At 36.5% G+C, this 18,744-nt stretch overlaps 2 protein-coding genes across 8 annotated transcripts in view; one reads left to right on the top strand and one right to left on the bottom strand.

The window, feature by feature from the left end:
* Positions 1 to 18,744, bottom strand: part of LOC134844800 (inhibitor of nuclear factor kappa-B kinase subunit epsilon-like) — a 572,416-nt gene that overhangs the window by 363,043 nt on the left and 190,629 nt on the right. The window lies entirely within an intron of this gene.
* LOC134844738 (MAP kinase-activating death domain protein-like) overlaps positions 1 to 18,744 on the top strand; it is a 60,371-nt gene that overhangs the window by 29,374 nt on the left and 12,253 nt on the right. For 2 of the 7 annotated variants that reach the window (XM_063861583.1, XM_063861555.1), the window contains exons 7-19: positions 1,746 to 1,826; positions 2,106 to 2,450; positions 2,540 to 2,762; positions 7,482 to 7,685; positions 7,893 to 8,166; positions 8,386 to 8,581; positions 8,792 to 9,187; positions 9,941 to 9,967; positions 12,442 to 12,607; positions 12,755 to 12,890; positions 17,768 to 17,794; positions 17,864 to 17,905; positions 18,531 to 18,711. In XM_063861583.1, coding sequence (XP_063717653.1) covers positions 1,746 to 1,826; positions 2,106 to 2,450; positions 2,540 to 2,762; positions 7,482 to 7,685; positions 7,893 to 8,166; positions 8,386 to 8,581; positions 8,792 to 9,187; positions 9,941 to 9,967; positions 12,442 to 12,607; positions 12,755 to 12,890; positions 17,768 to 17,794; positions 17,864 to 17,905; positions 18,531 to 18,711 — 2,298 coding nt within the window. The remainder of the gene's footprint in view (positions 1 to 1,745; positions 1,827 to 2,105; positions 2,451 to 2,539; positions 2,763 to 7,481; positions 7,686 to 7,892; positions 8,167 to 8,385; positions 8,582 to 8,791; positions 9,188 to 9,940; positions 9,968 to 12,441; positions 12,608 to 12,754; positions 12,891 to 17,767; positions 17,795 to 17,863; positions 17,906 to 18,530; positions 18,712 to 18,744) is intronic. The other 5 variants (XM_063861590.1, XM_063861563.1, XM_063861570.1 and 2 more) reach the window with 5 other exon arrangements.

The raw sequence follows: 18,744 nt of genomic DNA, 5'->3' as shown, positions 1-18,744 counted from the left end.
TTGTCTTAAGATACTCCAGATTGCTTCCCATTCGCCTGGATGTAAAGCAGTTGCCTATGTACTCTAAGGCCTGGGGTTCGAGTCGTGGCGGGATCTTGTTTTTATTTTCAGTATCCGAGAAAAGTGAATTTTTGGTTTTTTGTTTGTTCGCTCAGGTTTTGTCGGCTAAATTGCCACAACGGATTTGGCTTGTGCTGTAGACAATTTTCCTTGTAGTTGCAAGTGCAAATTTTGTTCATTCCAATTCCAAATTTTTTTGTTTTGAAAACATTTCATAGAATCTTTTTTTTTTCGGTTCAGTTGGTGTTCGCTCAAAGATGCTCGGCTTAGTTGCCAGACCATTGATTTTTCTTGTGCTGTAAACAACTTTCATTGTAGTTGCAAGTGTAATTGTTGTCCATTTTTGTTTAAGGTGGGACTTCAAACTTTTCTATAAAATCTTTTTTTTTTCGGCTCAACTTGTGTTTGGTCAAAGATTGTCAGCTTTGTTTTTTGGTTAAATTTTGTTTCATTGTTGCTGATTTAAAATTCAAGTGTCTGACATATTTGCATGGAGTGAACTTCTATCCGTACATATGAAAGTTTATATGAGCTAGTTTTTTTTAAAGCTTTCATTTTCGGCTTCTTATGTTTTTATGTTAGTGTTGTATCGCAAGTGGTGCGAAGCTCCGCTTCGTCTCTGTTTTCAAGAAAACAGAAGCGCAATTGACGCAAAAAAAATCGTGAATGTCTTTTCGTTTGAAAGTTCGATTTTGATTTAAGATTTTCCAGCGGAATAAAATGTTTATCCGTTTTTACCGTTCAAAGAGTTTTTTTTGTTCATTGACAATTTTTCATTGGTGTGTTACAATCTGAGAGAAAGTATATTGCAATCGGGTACTCTATTTTTTTCGGCTTAGTTAACTCTTTGTGAGTATCGTTTTAATACTAGGTTGAGACCGCCAATTGTCCTTCTCGATATGTTTTTTCTAAAATGAATTTCATTTGAGATAATCTCTGATAAGAAAGTTTTGGTACATGTAGTTTGTTTTTATGAGTCAATGAACGTAGTTCAGACTCTTATATAGGTCGTGATGATTTTTTGCTTTTAATTTCAGGAAAAGAATTCAAATGCTCTAATATTTTACAGCGGTACATTCATACATATTAATGCATTTATGAGTTCAATTAAAGTTCGCTAAAAGGCAGGCGAAAATCATTCTCCAAATATAAACGATGCATTGGCGCAAAAAACGTGATCGATTTCTAGTTTCCAAAGTGGAATTTATTTCTTAGAATTCTCAGCGAAATAGAAAGGTCATTTTTGTCCAATTTTCTCAGTTATGCTTAATTGAGTTTTGAAAAATGACAATGGTAAATGGTTTGTGATTTTCAAAGAGCTTGAAGGCCATATACTTGAAATTTTTCCTGAAGTTATATTTTTTTCTTGGAAATCATTTTTTTTTTCAGTATAATTTATCCGAAAAAGTGCCAATCAAAAATTGCTTATGTAATTTAAAGAATTTTAAGACCATATAATTTTTTCTTTGAAATTCGAAATATAAAGTTTTTTTTTTCTGTTTCTTTGCGTTCATTGACTCTTCCAATTGTCTGTTGGCTATGTTTCATCATTTGAACGTCTTTGAAACTTCCGGATAATTTCTTGATGGCTAGCTCGCCATGCTATCGCAAGTGGTACGGAGCTCCGCTTCGCCTACCCTCTGTCAAAATCTTTGCTTTATCCTATGTTGTTTTTGCATTTACAGATTACAGTTCCTCTAAATGCGGAAGAGTTGCCTCGCATCGTAGAACCAGAAGCAACAACTCTAAGAAACCACCTGAAAGGGGTAAGTTGATAACAAAACTATTGTGTGCTCCTGGTTTCTGCATTAGCGGATGGTCGCTGGCAATTAAGCTTATTTCATGCTCTCAGTCAAAATATTATTGGCTTGGTTTTTCTAGCCCTGAAAAAAGAAGCGTTCATCCGTAAAAACTGAGAAGCTCGTATTTTGACCCCTCTAGATTGAAGTTAAGTTATCTTCATCCCAATCTGAATTCAACCCAATGTGTATCTGAATTCAGAGAGCAGTTAAATGTCATGTAAATTTATTTGAATGCCTCTGCAGGCTCTCACAAGTATGTCGATGCCTCAGCCAATTCGGAACCTGGATGAAGTTGACCTTTCCCGATTCACAATCTCAAACGCCAAAGCCGACAGCTCCAAATCAGACGCAAATGTGAAGGACGCATTCAATCCCTACATTTTCGGAAACGACATTGATTCAATTGATGTTGCGACGCGAGTGGCTCTTGTGAAGTTCTTCAGCTCGCAGAACATTCTGGCGAACCATTACGAGCACATGAGGACACTAAGGCTTTTTCCGCGTCCGGTCGTGGCATTTCAGCTGAACAGTTTCCTGAAATCCAGACCAAATCATTCGGCTTTTACGGCAAAGCTAGCTAGAACTCAGGTTTGCTTTTTATAGAAAAATATAGTCTGAAAATTTTTATGGTTCTAGTTCACCTAATTTGGACTGTACGATTGATTTGTGATCTGCAGGCAGTGGAATATTTCTGCGAATGGAGTCTCTCTCCGAATAACATGACATTCCAGCGCATCCAGACAGGACTCATAGACCCAGGTGTGATAGGGGACAAGCCCAAGTGGTACCACAACCAGCTGACCTCCATTGTATTTCCTGTGTGCTCCGAAGGTTCTTCTCTAGCAGCAGCACTCTCTGTTCCAGAAGAACAGGAAGACGACTCAGACTTGAATTTAACAGGTGCATTACAAAGTTTGAGTTGAATCATTCTCTTGAAGTAATTTTTTTATGCTGGGGATTAGCAAGCGTTATCAAGCTGGAATATGGACTTTCTTCGGGTTAACAACTAGTTTAACAAAATCAGTTGAATCAGTTAGCTCGGCTGTTCTGATAGTAACAGAACAAAATGCCTCTTTACAGATTATTTTTGAGCATTTCTGTCTTTTAAATGGCCGTTACATTCGAATTTGTCTTGTTGGTTATAAGTCAACTCTTGTTTTTACTTGACTTTTTTATTTTTTGATTTATTTTATTTTTATTTTACGATTTTTTTAACCATTTTTTTCGACTCAGCTTGCGGTATTTTTTTTGGGCTAGCTGCCATGCCATTTATATTGTGTCGCAAGTGGTGCGAGGCTCCGCTTCCTCTGTGTCTATCTTCATTAATGCGTTAAGTTCATTTTTTTTTTGGTTCCAACTTTTTCTATGCAAAACAACAATCACGAATAATCATTAGTATGGATAATTTCAAAAATTATCTGCAAAAAATAGAATTAGAATTTTTTGTTTCTCATTCACTTTTCGAGTATGTTTAATTAACTTGTTTTCTAACTTTTCGTCTCATAATACAAGCTCAAAAAACAACACAATATTGGAAAAGAAAATTGTTTTTCTTTTGTTTTTTTTATGAATGTGGTAGTAATTTTTTGTGCTTTTTTCATTTATAAAGTAGCTTTCCGCTTGGTAAGAGTAATGAGCGTAGTGAAGTTTCTTATATAGGTCTTGCTGATTTTTTTTATTTTTCAGGAAAAAGTCGTAAAATTTTGATGCACTTAGGTATATATGCACTTTTTTGAGTTCAATTGAAATTCATCTGCTGAAAGCGACGTAAATAGCACTATCCAAATACGAACGTGCAAATGGCGCAAAATTTCGTGAAGGATTTATAGTTTCGAAACTGGAATGTAACTTTTAGATTTCCAGCGGAATAACAACTTTACCTATTGATCCAGTTTTCTCTAGTTGGGTTCATGTAATCAAAAATACGTCTATCATAAATTTTTCTAGAAATTCAAAGAGCTTAAAGGGCATCTATTTTTCTCTTTGAAATTCGAAAGGTGAGATGTTTTCTTAAGAAAGTCCGTGTTTTTGTTGTTTACTTGCGTGCATTAATCTTTTCCAATCTTCGCTTAGTTTCTATGAGCCAAGTTATTATTTTTGCTGTCTCTGATTGTATTAATCTGAGCCTAGTTCTCTGCCAACTAAGTATGGTCACACTACACTGAACTTTTTAATTTGACCAATGAAAGGTACCCTATATCTCTGCCAATTAAGTATGGTCACACTACACTGAACTTTTTAATTTGACCAATGAAAGGTACCCTATATCTCTGCCAATTAAGCATGGTCACACTGACCTTATTAGTTTGACGAATTGTCTTCGGGTCTTATTTTTTCTATATTTTCTTTAACGCAAAATCAGTTACCTGTAATAATCTTCGGAATGGGTGGAGTGATCTATCATATTTCGCAAATATTAGTGATTTATTTGGCTCCATATTCATCAACTTAAATTATCTTCATCTGATAAAGGTATTGATTTCATGCAACAGTGTAATAATAAAAAAATCAATGCAGAAATTTTTCAAATTTTTGTATTGTGCGAGGTTGTTGAAAAGCATATTTTCATTGCAATTTTGTTAAATACATTCCAATTAATTGTTACATTTTATTATTACATTATTACGAATTATTACATTTGCGTTTTTGTGCATTTCAGCGCATTTTGCCGCTCTCTCGCGTTTGTTTGCGAAGTTGCCGCTTCAGTTCTGTGTAGAAATTTTGAGAACTTTTTGTCAGATAAATCGGTTTTGTCGGAAAAACCGGTTTGTATATTTTCATTTCTTAGTCTAATTTCGAGTGAGTAACGTGTGCAAGTTATGTTAAGTGTTTAAAAATTGGTTATTTAGGCTAAGACATCTTTAGTTTTTGAAGCTTCGTTCAGCGCTTACTTGAGAATTAGAAAAAATTGAATTCATTTTTTTCAGTTTTCGAAAAAGGTATTCCCCAATATGCTTAATCAACAAATTTTCCTTGACATTGTATATTTTTTTCCCGCAAACCACGTCCAAAAACAAGAAGAAAATAGGGGTAAAAATTTTTTTTGTAGTCTTGCTTATTAATGTGGTCGGAACTTTCGGAACAATGCAAGAGTCTATCCATGTTGCAAAATTTGTTTTTTTTGTTTTACTTCCAACTGCTAGTATCAATGCTTCATTCGGAAAAAGAGAATTCGAAACGTTCAAAAGAACTTTTTGTTCCGACGACTGAAGGCGTAAGGGAACTTTGTATTCAGGTGTGCTTGTTACAATTAGATTCAGGTGCCTCAAACAATTTCCCAAATGTTTCCAGTATATTATCATTTTAAAGACTTTCCACTTTTGATTCAATCAACAGTACAAAATTTCAAAATGGTTGAGCATTGTCGGGATTAAACAGTTCATTTTTTTTTTTTTTGCTTTCAGTTCTAGTTTCGACTGTAAAACAAGCGAGAAACGACTGAAAAAGAAAATCAATTTTTTTTTAGCTCTGACAAACTTAGTTCTTTTCTAGGTAAATGCATTTTGTGAGCCTCATTTAGTGCTTTTTGGCAATAAAAAACTTTCAAAAATCGAATTTCCGTCAAGCTATTAGAATCGTTTTTTTCTTGTCATCCCTTTTTGAATGCATTTGTTTTCGATTATGATCAATTTATTTCAGTTCATAGCTTTTTTCTTTCCTCTCATCACATCACACAGAATTTTAAAAATTTCAAAAATCTTCTATGTGAATATGTTTGAAACTTTCTGTGCTAGTTACACGGTAGCTGGTTACTCTTTTTCGCTTGTTTTTGCGAAGTTGCAGCTTTGCCTCTGTTTAAAACCTAAGAGAAGATTTCTGAGTCGAGAAGCGTGCAATTTTTAAAGCGTGCAAGTGACGTTCAGTGTTCAAAAATTGATTAATTAGGCTAAGACAACTGATTTTAACCAATTTTTTTTTCGAAACTTCTTTAAGCGCTGGCTCCAGACTTTTTTTATATTCACAAAAATTGAAAAAAAAAATGAATTAAATGTTTTTTATTATTATTTTTCTATAAAAAACTTCTCCGTTATGTCTTATTAACTAGTTTTCCTTGCCATTAATGTGGTAGGAACTGTCTGTGCTGCTTCCAATGCAATCGTTTATTTTGTCTCACTTTCAAAAGCTTGTTTTAATGGTTTGTCCGAAAAAAGACAGTTCAAACTGTTCAAAAGAACTTTAAGTTTCGATCACTGAAGCTAGGAGAAAACTTCATCCTCGGGTTTGTAAATTTTCCATGCAGTTTCAGGTGCCACAAGCAATCATTCGAATGGGTCAAGTAATTTAGCCTAATTAAGACGTTTTGATTCAAAATCTTTAAAAAAATTTTAAATCTATGGGTAAATTTTATCGAAAAAGTGTCAATCATGAATTGTTCTCGAAATTCAAAGAGCTTTAATGGCATCTATTTTTTCTTTGAAAGTCGAAAGTTGAGATTTTTGCACAAAGCAAGCCATTTGTTTTTGTTAAATTGCTTTCATTGGCTTTTTCCCAACTCTGTTGGCTATGTTCAAGTATTTATCATCCGTTTTTGAAGGCGCTTGTATCCTTGTATGATCAATTCGTTTCCGTTTTTAGCTCCGTCTTTCCTGTCATCGCACCATGCAGAATGAAAAGCAAATCTGAAAAAAAATTTTATGATTGTGGTCCGAACTTTCTGTGCTAATTTTACTGCAGGTGGTTACTCCTTTCGAGCTGGTTTTGTTCTTCGTAAAAGTATTCAGCAAAACGGCTATCGGTTTAACCGAGTGGTTCGGTTTCATAGAAAGAAGGAGAAGTGTGTAAAAGGGGATATAAACAATTTAGGTTTTTCTTGAACGTATTTCCGTAGCTAACACTTTCCTTTATTTTTCGGATGTTTCTTTTAAAAAGTAGATGAACCTAGTTCAGACTCTGATAGGTCGTTTTTTTTTTAAATTTTTTTTATTCAGGAAAAGTCTTAAAATTTGTTTAAGCTCAAATTTACTTTTTAGCGGTTTAACTTTTGATTTTTTTTAAAATTTCAGATCATTATCTTCGTTACAAGGAATGCAAACTCCACTATTGAACAGCAAAAAATGTTAAGGCCAGGATACATCTGATCGACTTTAGTTTCGAAAGTTTAATTTATTTTTCAGATTTTCTAGCGAGAAAATAATATTATACTTTTTGATACAGTTTTCTCAACTTGAGTTTAATTTTATTTAAAAAAGCCAATCATAAATTGTTCTAGAAATTCAAAGAGCTTTAAGGGCATCTTTTTTTGGTTTGGCATTCGGAGATTTTTTCAAAAAACAAGTTAGTTTTTTTTACTTACTTGCGTGCTTCGACTCTTTTTCAACTGTCTGTTGGCTGTGTTTGCAAAATAGCGCTCTGCGAAGCTGAGATTAGCTTAGTTATCTCCTGTTGTTTGGTTTTAACTGCCAGACCTGGCGTATGCGGAGAAAAAATTTGAATGGTTTTGCCAAAAATAATGATAAGTTTTCAGGTTAATTTATCGTAGTTTCTTCTAAGTGTGTAATAAGTCCATGGTTGCAATTAAATTCATTACATTTGTCAGATTTAGGCCTCCGCTATTCTCTGAACTTTGCGAACGGGGGCGCCTTAGCTTTTGTTTATAATAAGTTGCTTGTTTTTCTGCAGATGAAAGTGCGGACGAGGAAGCAGTATCTGGTCACAATGTGTCGACCGGCAGTGGGGCTGGAGGAGGCCAGTCTGCCACATATTCTGGTGACGTCACTTCCCTCAAGTCCTCCTCTTCCTACTCTTCCCTTACAGAGTTCGTGAGTGACATGCGATCGGCAGACATTAGTGGAGACTGTCTCCCTCCTCCTCCGTCGTCGAATGGTTAGTGTCTGGTCAGATGATTCCTTCTAGGTTCGACTGTCTTAATAAGTCTATTCTTTTTTGTTTGGACTTAGTTTAATTCTAAGTAATTCTTTTACGAAGAGTTTTGGTATGCCAATACTTGAGATGGCACTTTGAAAAAGTGAAATTCTTAGCTATATTGGATCCGTTTTCCTTGCATAAAATGAATTTAGTTTGTTCCTTTAGATGTCTTCGGACAGCGCATGCTGATAGACCAGAGTAACTACAGGGTACCGAAGACACTGTTAGTTCCACAAACGGAAGCTCAGAGTGGAATCGAAACACCGTGTGTTCCCTTCCATGTGGGAGATAGTTTTACTCCTTGTAAAGGAGGAACCGGAACCAACAGTCTACTTGTTCCGCCTAATGATGCGTCTAATGCACTTACTCTGGGATCTGATGGGAGCTATGGTGGTCTAGGAACAAGTGACACAGACAATGATGCAGAATCTATCCATAGGTGCTTATTGTCTCTTCAATTAAATTTTAACCAAGTTCTTAAAAAGTTTGGGCTGGAGCTGAAATTGAAAATGTTGCATTTGATCTAACAACGAAGATGAAGGTTGTTCTCAAACCTAGTTTGTGCGGATAAAAAGTTTTCTTGCAATTACGTATGCAAAATTTTGGCTATTGATAATCAGCTTTTCTTAAAAAATGGTAGAATTATTATCTGTTGTAGCGAATCAGATGACCCCGCTATCGGCCATAGTAAATCAAGAGACGCATTCAGCAGTGGGGGATCTTCAAGTGACAACAGAAGTTCTAACCAAAACGGATCAGCAGAACATGAATTCAAAAATCCCCTCTATGACTCATCTGCTACAAGAAAGGCTGTGTCTTCGACTAGAAACGTTTCTGGTATCGCGGCCCCTAAGGTTTGTTGAAATCTTGACTCTCACCTACTTGGTCAGAAGCATGCATTTTTTGGGCTAGAAAAAAAACAGCGTTGATATTGATAGTAGTGTTGCACGTAGTGCAGCTTCTTTCGGCACTTTTGCTCTTTTGGCTACTCTATGCATCATGATCTTCTGTTGTCGCATTAATATACTTACCCGGAACTGAACTGTGTGATTGTGGTTTTGAAGGATTATATGAGTCGTAAGCCACTATCGATGGACGTCGTCTCGCAACAGGTGGTGCCCCAATTACCGGTACAGCCATCAATCACGCCTACAGTGTCTTCCTTGTGGAGTTGGGCGACATTGTCGCTCCAACCCAAACCGACAGCTGATACATTTTATGATTCATCAACTCACTTGCCTCTATCAAAAACATCTTCAATGAGGAGTGCAGGAAGCAAGCGGTCGTCTGCGAGTATCGCCAGTGTTTCGGGGGATCCCGCTATTGCGGATTCCTCGAGTGCTTTTGACCCTAACGTTCTCCACGCTTATGATATCATAACAGGTCCCGATGGATCTTCGGCATTTTCAATGGATGAATCACCTTCATCACCCATTAGCGGAGAGAATGTGAACTTTAAGGTAGACAATGGTGCCGTCTGATACTTAGTGTGGCCTTTAACTGTCTGTTGCTCTTCCATTGCCTCGTTTCGGTGGTGGGGTCCGAGTTCTTCAATAACTGTTACTCATTCAAGCTTTCTTAAAGTTTTGACTGGCTGATTTGTTTTCGTAATGTTTTCTTTCATCTTAATCACAACTTAACATTTTAAGAATAACTGAGGCCTGCCTATCAATTACTTGCTCTTCTGAACACCGAAGGAATACTCTTTTCCATGCATATTAGTTACAACGAATAAACTTTGTACAGGGTTGTGTGATATGTCAAATTCAAGCCTTATCATTTCAATTGTGATTGGAGCTGCTCCGAAAAAGTTGAAAAGAGCTGGCCTGGTGTCGGGAAGAACTAGTCAGAGCTTTTTTTGCTTTTCAGACTTTTCGTTCCTTATTTTCGGCGCCGCGTGTCATTTCAAGCTAGGAGACAGTTATAATTGTTTCAAATAGTTCACACTATTCAAAAACCATTTTTCCTCAGACTCACAATCAATCGCATAGTCTTCTCCTAATGTCCCGCATCTCGCCAGAAAAAAACTGTTCGGAACCTTCGGTGTTACTTTTACAGCAACCCAACCGACTTCTCTTGCGTTATATTGAAAAAGACAGTTATAGGCATCCCCTACACATATGAAAATCTGATTTGTTATGGAAGATTCTGTCAGTATACAAATTAAATGTATTTTAAAAAATTTGAATTTTTTTGATGTTTATTTAATTTAGCTTCTCGGAAAACTATGGGAGCAAGTGGTGAGTTTTCTGTACATCTCTTTGAAATGATTCTTTTTATTGTTCACCCATATCGATAGCAAAGATAATTGGAATGCCCCATGTTTATGTACCTGCCTTTAAGTTTTTTATCAACCCGGGCGTCGACTGAATCCCCAGCGATAAAATAGTCTTGGACAAAATTCTACTGCACAAAATCACACAGGACATTGTTGCCTACTGTTTAAAATATAGTAAACAAAAGTCTAATTACAAAGACATTTCTAAGCACAAGTCGTGTTCAAGTATCAAGGAACGTAAGGTTTGGATGATTTTTTTAAATATTTTAGGAAGAAGTCTTACAGTTTAGTTTGTTCACGCTCAAATTTGATTATTCGCGGTTTGGCTTTTGAGGTCTTAGTTAAATTCATTTCTTGGAAAGAAGGTAAGCTCCACATTCGAACAGCGAAAGTGTAAAGGCCACGAAAAACGTGATCGACTTCTAGTTTCGAAACTAGAATTTAATTTTCACATTTTCCATCGAAAGGAAAAATTTACCTATTGATCCAATTTTCTCAAATTGGGTTAGTTTTATCAAAAAAGTGTCCATCATAAATTGCTCTGGAAATTCAAAGAGTCTTAGAGCCATCTTTTTATTTTTGAAGGCTTAAAGTTTTGTTTTGAACTACAGTCAGTTTTTTTTTCAATTCTGTCTATACAGATCTGTCTGTGTATATTATACAGTCTGTTGGCTATGTTAGTATAAAGATTTCCCCGCTGAATAAAAAAATAATATTGATCTAGTTTTTTTAAATTGGGTCTAGTTTATGAAAAAGCCAATTATGAGGTTCTTGAAATTTAAAGAGCTCAAATGTGACGTATTATTTTCTCCGAAGTTTGGAAATTGGAAAATGTTTATTGGCTTTGTTAAAGTTCAATTCGAGTTTATTTGCTAAAAGTTAAGCAAATTATGCTCTTAGTTTTAACAGTACAAAGTACATTTGAAAGTTAACTATTGAAATAAGTTACAGAAATGGAAGTTTTCAAAAGCAAAAAAAATACAACTAGGTTATGGTCCATAATAAAAAAAAGTGCAAATGGCTTGGACGTTTTTTCCTTTCTTTTAATAGTTTTATAACTAATGGTTATAAAAATGAAGATAATTTGAATTTGACTCCCAAAATAAAAGCGGACACCCAATTTGAGGACCTTAAACAGTCGAACCATGTTGTACTAATTTGCGCCATGTTCAAATTTGCACACTTTATATTTTGGCATTTTTTGTCAAAATTGATTACGCCGCGAAAAGTTCCTAGATCTGCCAGTGCTTCTTGATAAAGCAAAGCCGTTAATTTTGTAAAGGATTTCTTTCTACCAAAGGAGTCTGATTTTAAGCTTCAATGAACGTACAGAAATAAGAATAGCGCGAAAAAGGTGAACACCTATATTCGAAAGTGGATTTTGTTTTAAAGATTTACTAGCGGAATTTGAAAAAATATAGAGCATTTCGGTGATAAGCAAGGGTATTGCAATCGTTTACTAGACTTTTTCCCGTTCACAATTTTGTTGACAGAAGGGATGAAATGAAATGGTAATCATTTCAATAGCACCATGGTTAGTGTAGTGTGCAAAAAGTATCGATTAGAAGTTTTTTTGGAACGAATGTTGATGTTTTTTGTTGGCTTTCGTTTTGAACAACGGGTATTACAGATTGTGAAAAGTGACTTGTTACCGCTAGTTGGAATTGTATGGTCTACCTGGAATAATTTTTTTTCTGCAAATCCCTGCGAATCTCTGAGTTATTCTGTTGACTGGAGTTATTTTGGAAATTGAACCAATTTTTTGTGCCCAGAATTTTCCCTGGTACGAAAAATGAATCCAAAATTGTCCAGGTTTTGGTAAACTTGGTTGAAGTCAACTGAGAGCTCTTTCTCACCCTCGCCACGATAGGGGATCGAACACGATCTCAAGAAAATACCGTACCTCTTTATCTAAGTGTATGATGCTTAGTATAGCATGTTCCGAATTTGTATTGGAGCATAGTATCAAAGCTGAGGAAGTTAAGTGTGTGAAAGAAGGCGGTAACAAGAAGTCGTATTACCGAAGATATGGATTCGTTTTAGCCTATCATCAGTCCACATTTTAGAAAAAAGGACTGCATACTATAGAAAGAAAATTAAATCAAACGTTGTTTTTCACGTCTTTGAAACCTCAGAGAATGAGTCGAACTCTCATTTGAATTCACTAGTGTCGAAACGCGTGTAGTTTTCATCTTTATGAGTCGTTTACTGGAAAAATAATGAAGTGGGTTTAGTTTGACTTAAAAAGAAGTGAAAAATTTTGTCCGAAATTTTGTCATGGGGGTGTAGTCTTAGGAGTTACCTGCAGTAGGAATTGACCCTGGGAGCTATTCGTAGACCCTATTTAAACAGTATGACCTAATTTAGTCTAGCCAGTTGTTGGTATGGGATAACTTCTGATATATACGGCTTCTATTATGACTTGGGTTGTTTCAGCGTCAGAACGACAAGCCGGTGAAACCAAATGGAGGTAATCTAAACCAAGACTCGGGATTCGTTAGTCGCAGCCAGAGTGTCTCCGTTGGAACAGGAAGTGCGAGATCAAGTCGGCTTTCCTCGGCTAAGTCCGACCACAATCCAAATACTTCGGCATATGAGAAAGGTGCGTGGATTTTAATGAGAATTGATATCTCCACTTTTCAACTTTTTCTTGCTTAATTGAATAGCAAACCCCCAACAAATAATAAATGTTCTCGTCCTAAATAAAAGGCGCTAAAAGAGTCAAACTAAGCGGCTATTGAATTGAAAGGTGATCGGACAGCTTTCGTGGAAAAAACTGCCAGTGTAATATCGAGACAGTCGCTGAGAAGTGGGAAAGCAGTAGCCAATCAGATCACAGCAAGCGGAACACGAGTGGCTAATGCGTTTGATCGAAGTACCTTCAAGTAAGTTATGCAACGCTCATGATTTTCGTCTAAATTATCAATTACCCAAGAGGTAGATAAGCGTGGCTTTGTGTTGAGTTTGAATGAAGGAAGTTAACTGTTGTGTTAAGTTTGAATGAAGGAAGTTAAGTGTTCATGAACGGAGTGATTTAAAACTGGTTTCGGTTATGTTTTTTAGTAGAAAAAGTCTGATTTAACTTTCATATTTGATGTTTCAGTTTGATTAAATTTCTATTCATTTGCCAAATCGAAGGCGCATTACGCTGTCCAATTACAAAGTGTATACGTTTTGACTTTAAGTAAACGTGAATAACTTTTAGTTTCAAAAATGGTCTTCAATTACTTTATTCCTAGCGGAACAAAGCGATTACTGCTAATTATGAAGATCAAGAAATATTTTTCAAATTCAAATAGTTCCAGTGTTATTTTTTCTTCGTAGAAAGTATTTCAATTTCGTTGTTCATAGACATTTATCCAATTCTGTATCTTAATATGTTTTTTTTTGAGTTGTTGAGCGTAGTTCAGTCTCTTATATAGGTCGTGATGATTCCTTAGGTAATTAAGATTCCTTCTGATTAAACTTACGAAGCAAAGTGTATTAGTATGAAGTTTCTTTTTTCCCAACCTAAGCTGGAATTAAAACTGCTACTTTCGGTGGCACTTTTGAATTGGTAGGCTGCGGTAGCAGTATAATATTATATGTGCTTTGACATTTGATTAATAATAAGTTAACACAGCTGATGCATTTTCAATTCATCAAATGAACCGAAAAAAGTTGTTTCCTTGAAACAGCAGTACAATGATAAAAACCTCGTTTTCAGAAATTTTCCGAGTCACTGTATCTCGCAATTTTCTGAAATGCATAATTTATACGTAAGGCATTATATTTTCCAATTTATTACATGCAAAATTGTGTCTTTTCGTATTTGGTGCTACTTCTGGTGCATCGAACTGGCAATTTATTATCATATGTTGCTGCGTTATTGGTGGTAGGTTTTTGGCGGTTTTAAGCAACCGTGGCTGAGTGGTTAGTGCGTGAGACTTAAATTTGCATGGTCGCTCATTCGAATCCAACACGTAGCCGAGTTTTAGCTATTTCGAGGCTTATTTCTATTTTTCTTATTTCATTCGATAGAGCTGCCTTTTGGTCGTGTTCTCGCAAGTGTTTGCGAAGCGCAGCCTCACCTCTGTGTTATAAAGGTAATTATGATTTATTCTGATTGCATTAATTTGCAAACGAATGTATTTATACCTTTTTTCCTTTTTTTTTCAAAAAATAGTTCATTCGCCTAGTTCGACTTTGTAAAGTGAGTTGTATGAATTTTTGAATTTTAAGTTTTAAAGAATGGCTACTTTCATGCAAGCGACACCGCCTTCACTAGGTAGAATCCAAACGTTCCCCATTTAACGTGGTGGGTCCGACTCTTGGCGTCGAGCTACAGGTCACCGGGTTTTCGTTTATGAAGCGAATAGGCTGCTTTTCTTCATACTATACATCGCTTCGGCATAAATCCCAACCCAGGTCCATAAAAATGTTCAGTTGTAACTTACCCATTTAGCGAATTCAAACTAGCGTTTGGTGCCCTGTATGGCTGGATACATTTTAAATGTAGTGGCCTAAATTTTTCAAGTGCACACCACTGAGATTTTGATGTCCCTTGTGCACTCAAAACTATATTTTACCACAACCGAAATCAAAGATTCTTCAAATCCCTTAACTCCTTTTACTTGGAGCTTGGTTACCTCGAACTCAAACTCCCTCTCCGGTTTACCCCTCCAATCACTCCTAACTTTCAACCATCCAATCAACTACCACCTATCTGAGAACATTTAACCTCCTCTTCAAAACCATTTCAGACCACTTGCATCCCTTGTGACCAATTCTTGTTCTCTATCCCCAGCCAAAGGCTTTTAAAATTAATGCAGTTTAACTGTAATGAATTATCCGCAAAGTTAGTGCTTTTTAAGCGGAAATTGAATTTCATATTGCTTTCGAGAAATTAAATTGCCAAAACAAAGTTGGAATATATTCTGCCCCCTTCACTCGATTACCCGCAAAGACATTCAAAAAAGCGGTGGCGTACTATTTGCAGTTCATAAGCCCTTGCAACACGAAAAACCAAACATTACTAGTGACGGAACAACAGAGGCTATATGTATCTCAGTGGTCGCCAATGCGTCTAAGCTCCGTATATGTAACTTTTATATCCCTCAGATCCACTTGTCACCCCTGTTACTCCGCATCCCTTGCTGACCTTCTTCAACCTGGCACCGAATTAGTACCAGTGAAGGATGCAAATACACGCTCAATTTATTGGTACTCCAACCTAGAAGAAGATAAACCCGGTCAGACTCTCTATAATGAAATTAGCGAATCAACTTTGGGGCACTGAACAATGAAAACTAAACCAGAGTACCTTTTAACACCAAACTCAAAAACCCTCTCTAGACTTTAAACTGTCGTCACAATCTGTATACTCTCCGTATCCTGGTCGCTGATTAAATCCTAAGCGTCTAAACACCTCCAAATACTTATTGAACTATACCTAAATGAACAGCTAATTTAACTTCCAAAAAATTATAAGGACGTATTCATTTTCTTTTAGCTGAGTGGAAAGGTTTTACCGAGGAGATTGTTTCGAGTCTCCAAGAAACAGTTCCAACTTCACTATCGCGTTTCTCCGAGAAATCTTCCACTCTCGTATCAGAAATAGATTTCAGCTGTCATTTTTGCCACCCCATAGACCGTGACCGAACATCCCACCTGAATGGAAGAGTTCTAAAAAAGACAGCAAAAGATTAAAAAAATAATGGCGCCAATTCCTCCTGACCTGTGATTATCGCTCTTGCTCCAGAAAAGTTTGGAAAGCGATATGCTCCCTAAACGGAACCAGGACTGTTCAAGGTAAGAACCCAATCCAATTTGACTCAGTCCATCACTTACCCACTAGACATAACCAAAGCTTCTAACAAACAGTTCATCAACGCAAGAAGCCACACTTCAGACAAACTACCTTGTACAAAGAAACGTAAAATAGCAGCAGACTAAACGAGCCATTGCTGATATCAAATACTACCGAGCACTCGGCCCGTGTGGCTTAAACAATATCCACTTGGTCCTTAAGCCTTTCAGTGATTAAATTTTATGTTTACTTCCTGGCCGCTGAGACCATAATTCCTCAAATGTGGAAAAAATCGAAAGACATAACTTTGCCCAAACTAGATAAAACTTGAAGCTGTCAACATCAGACTTCAGAGCTTGAAATGTCCAGCAATTTAAATTTTATGAGGCTCCTCCATCCAGCTATCACATGGTTTCCACCCATTTCGTTGCACCATCAACTCTTGAGTTTTACTTACAGACAATTTTAATCAGAATGGGCCACTTTTACGCACTTTCATTGCTACACGAAACCTTAGAAATGGTGTGTCACCGTACTCGTGTAAAAAATCATGGCACAGCACTCCCAAGAAGTCTACTGCGCGGGCCCAGGAACTATTCAATCGAGCTCATTTGAATAGTTCCTGGGCCCGCGCAGTAAAGTCACCTATTGCTTTCGGAAGCAGTCTCCCCACATAGAGTACTTCACCGCAAATTCCCCAGGGTTGGGTACTATCACGCAGTCTTATTAATTTTACGTCCATGGCGCGCTTCATCTCACAAATTAAATCAAAAAATTTGATCAAAAATTAAATTTCGCATCCTCGAAAGGATCACCTTTTTTTGTCGTACAAAGACTAAAATAAAGCACCCAGAGTATTTTTAAACAACGAGCCTCTCCCGGTGAGCAAAAACTCCAAAACTTTAGGCGTTACCTTTGAACCGACTTTTAGTTGCATCTGGATACAGTCCGCTGACGAGTCTGGCGCAAGATAGGAGTCCTGAGAGGCTTAGCATCCCTCCACCCAAAGTTGACACCAGAACAATCCAGATATATCCGCTTTAAGCTCTCTCAACTCCGGTCCTGCTATAGCCGGCTTGTAAACATCTACTTTTTGCGACTTGATGGCTCCTTTTGCCCTCTATGCCCAACAGGTTCCCTTGAACCCCACACTACTTGTCACCTTTTCAACTGTATGCCGCGAAGTTTTTAGACCTGGAGACGGACGACCAACAATAAGATTTATTTTATTTTAATAACATTTTGAACTGCGGTGGGAAGCTTTGCTTTGTCTCTGAGTATGACTAAACTATCAATCGAAAAGTAGTTTTGAAATTCAAATCTATTTTACGTGATATAAGTTTTTCAAAGTTTTGGATTTTTTCAAGTCGCATGTTTCTCTTAAGTGTTGATTTATCATTGATTTAGGTCGTGTGTTTGTTACGTCTCAATTTTGATTTTTGGCGGTTGTTTTTTTTTGGTTTTTGAAGTGTCAATGAACCAAAGAAAGACTAATACAGGTAGGTTTTTTTTAATTTTTCGAGAAAGTCTTGAAATTAGTTCATGGTCATTTTTGAAAATAATTCACGGTTCGAGCTTTAATTGGTTTAAGTTCAAACCAATTTGATTTTGTTAAAGGAAGACAATTTTATGCAAGTGTGAAAGGCGAAACAACAAAGAAAAACTTTATTTCAAAAGTGCATTTTAATTTCTCAACAGTAAATTCCAAGTTTTCACTAATTAGGTGAGTTTTATGAAACAATTTCTTCCCGACAACTATTTTATGGAAAATAGAAATTGGAGTTCAGAAAAACATATTTTGATTCAGTCATAGTTAAGATCAGATATTTGTTTCAGTTTCAGCGATTGAGATATTCTCTGGTTATTCTCTGGTTATTAGACGGCTCGTGAAGCTTTATTCATGGAAAATTAAGCCACTGTCAAATTCAGATATACCTAGAAGTTCAGTGTTCTGAAATGCGTGTTTATTTGCAGGGCTAACAATCTTGGAAAAATCAAAAGGTAGATCAGCCGTCGCATCTTCCCTGTTTCTGTTACCTGTTATATATTTAACTCACAATATTTTAATAGAGATCCCGGCCTTCTGCTGGAGCAAATTTTGGGAAATGATACGTGAGTCCAGTGAATGTCGTAGACAATCCCGTATGCCTTATACCTCGTAGTTTTAATGTAGTTCAGGCATAAGCCTTCATTGATTTCAGTTACACTAGATCAATCAGCGTGGAAGTCACATCCCGTCAATCAACGCGCTCTGACCTCAAATTATGTTACTTACTTGATTGAGCCCAAGTTGTCTTTTTGTGATTTCGAAGTAAATGAAGATTTTGATTTCAGTTGACTGGCTTCAGCTCGACTCAAATTTAGAATGAACGACTTAGTTAACATTTAAATCATGAAGTAATCCATTAGCTCCGCTCTCAGATTGTTCGAAAATGGAATGGGGTCTGTATTTAGCCAACCACGTATTCATACTCGGCAGTAAGCAGACAAATACTGTATTAACCAATCAGACTCGAGATGAGAAAGCAAACTTACGAAATAATATTTATTAATTTCTTCCTTGTCTCGATTCTGGTTAATATAGTATTTGTCAGCTTACTGACGAATATGAATACGCAGTTGTTCAAATACAGCTGCCTAACATTCGAAAATGTGCTTGCTTGCAATTATGGCAGCTTCATTTTCATTAAGTAAAGGAAAAGCAAACCGCTCCATTGTTTTAATTGACTTTTTTCAGCGAGAATCAACAGTTCTTGTCTGAAGTGGTGGCCAACTGCATGGAAGGTCAGTCACCAGGCTTCTTCAATCTGAAAAAATTGAAGAAGTTACTTGAAAACGAAAGTCTAAGAGCGTATGTGGTGGGCAAAGTCGGCAACAACAATGACCAACCAGTTTCAAAGGACTTCTTGGAAGACCAGGTGAAAAAAAACAACAATGTGTTTATGGCTATG

The sequence above is a fragment of the Symsagittifera roscoffensis genome, chromosome 1 (assembly GCF_963678635.1).
Source record: "Symsagittifera roscoffensis chromosome 1, txSymRosc1.1, whole genome shotgun sequence".
NCBI lineage: Eukaryota > Metazoa > Xenacoelomorpha > Acoela > Convolutidae > Symsagittifera > Symsagittifera roscoffensis.
The sequence above is the reverse complement of the archived record's forward strand: the minus strand, read 5'-3'. Positions and strand labels throughout refer to the sequence as shown.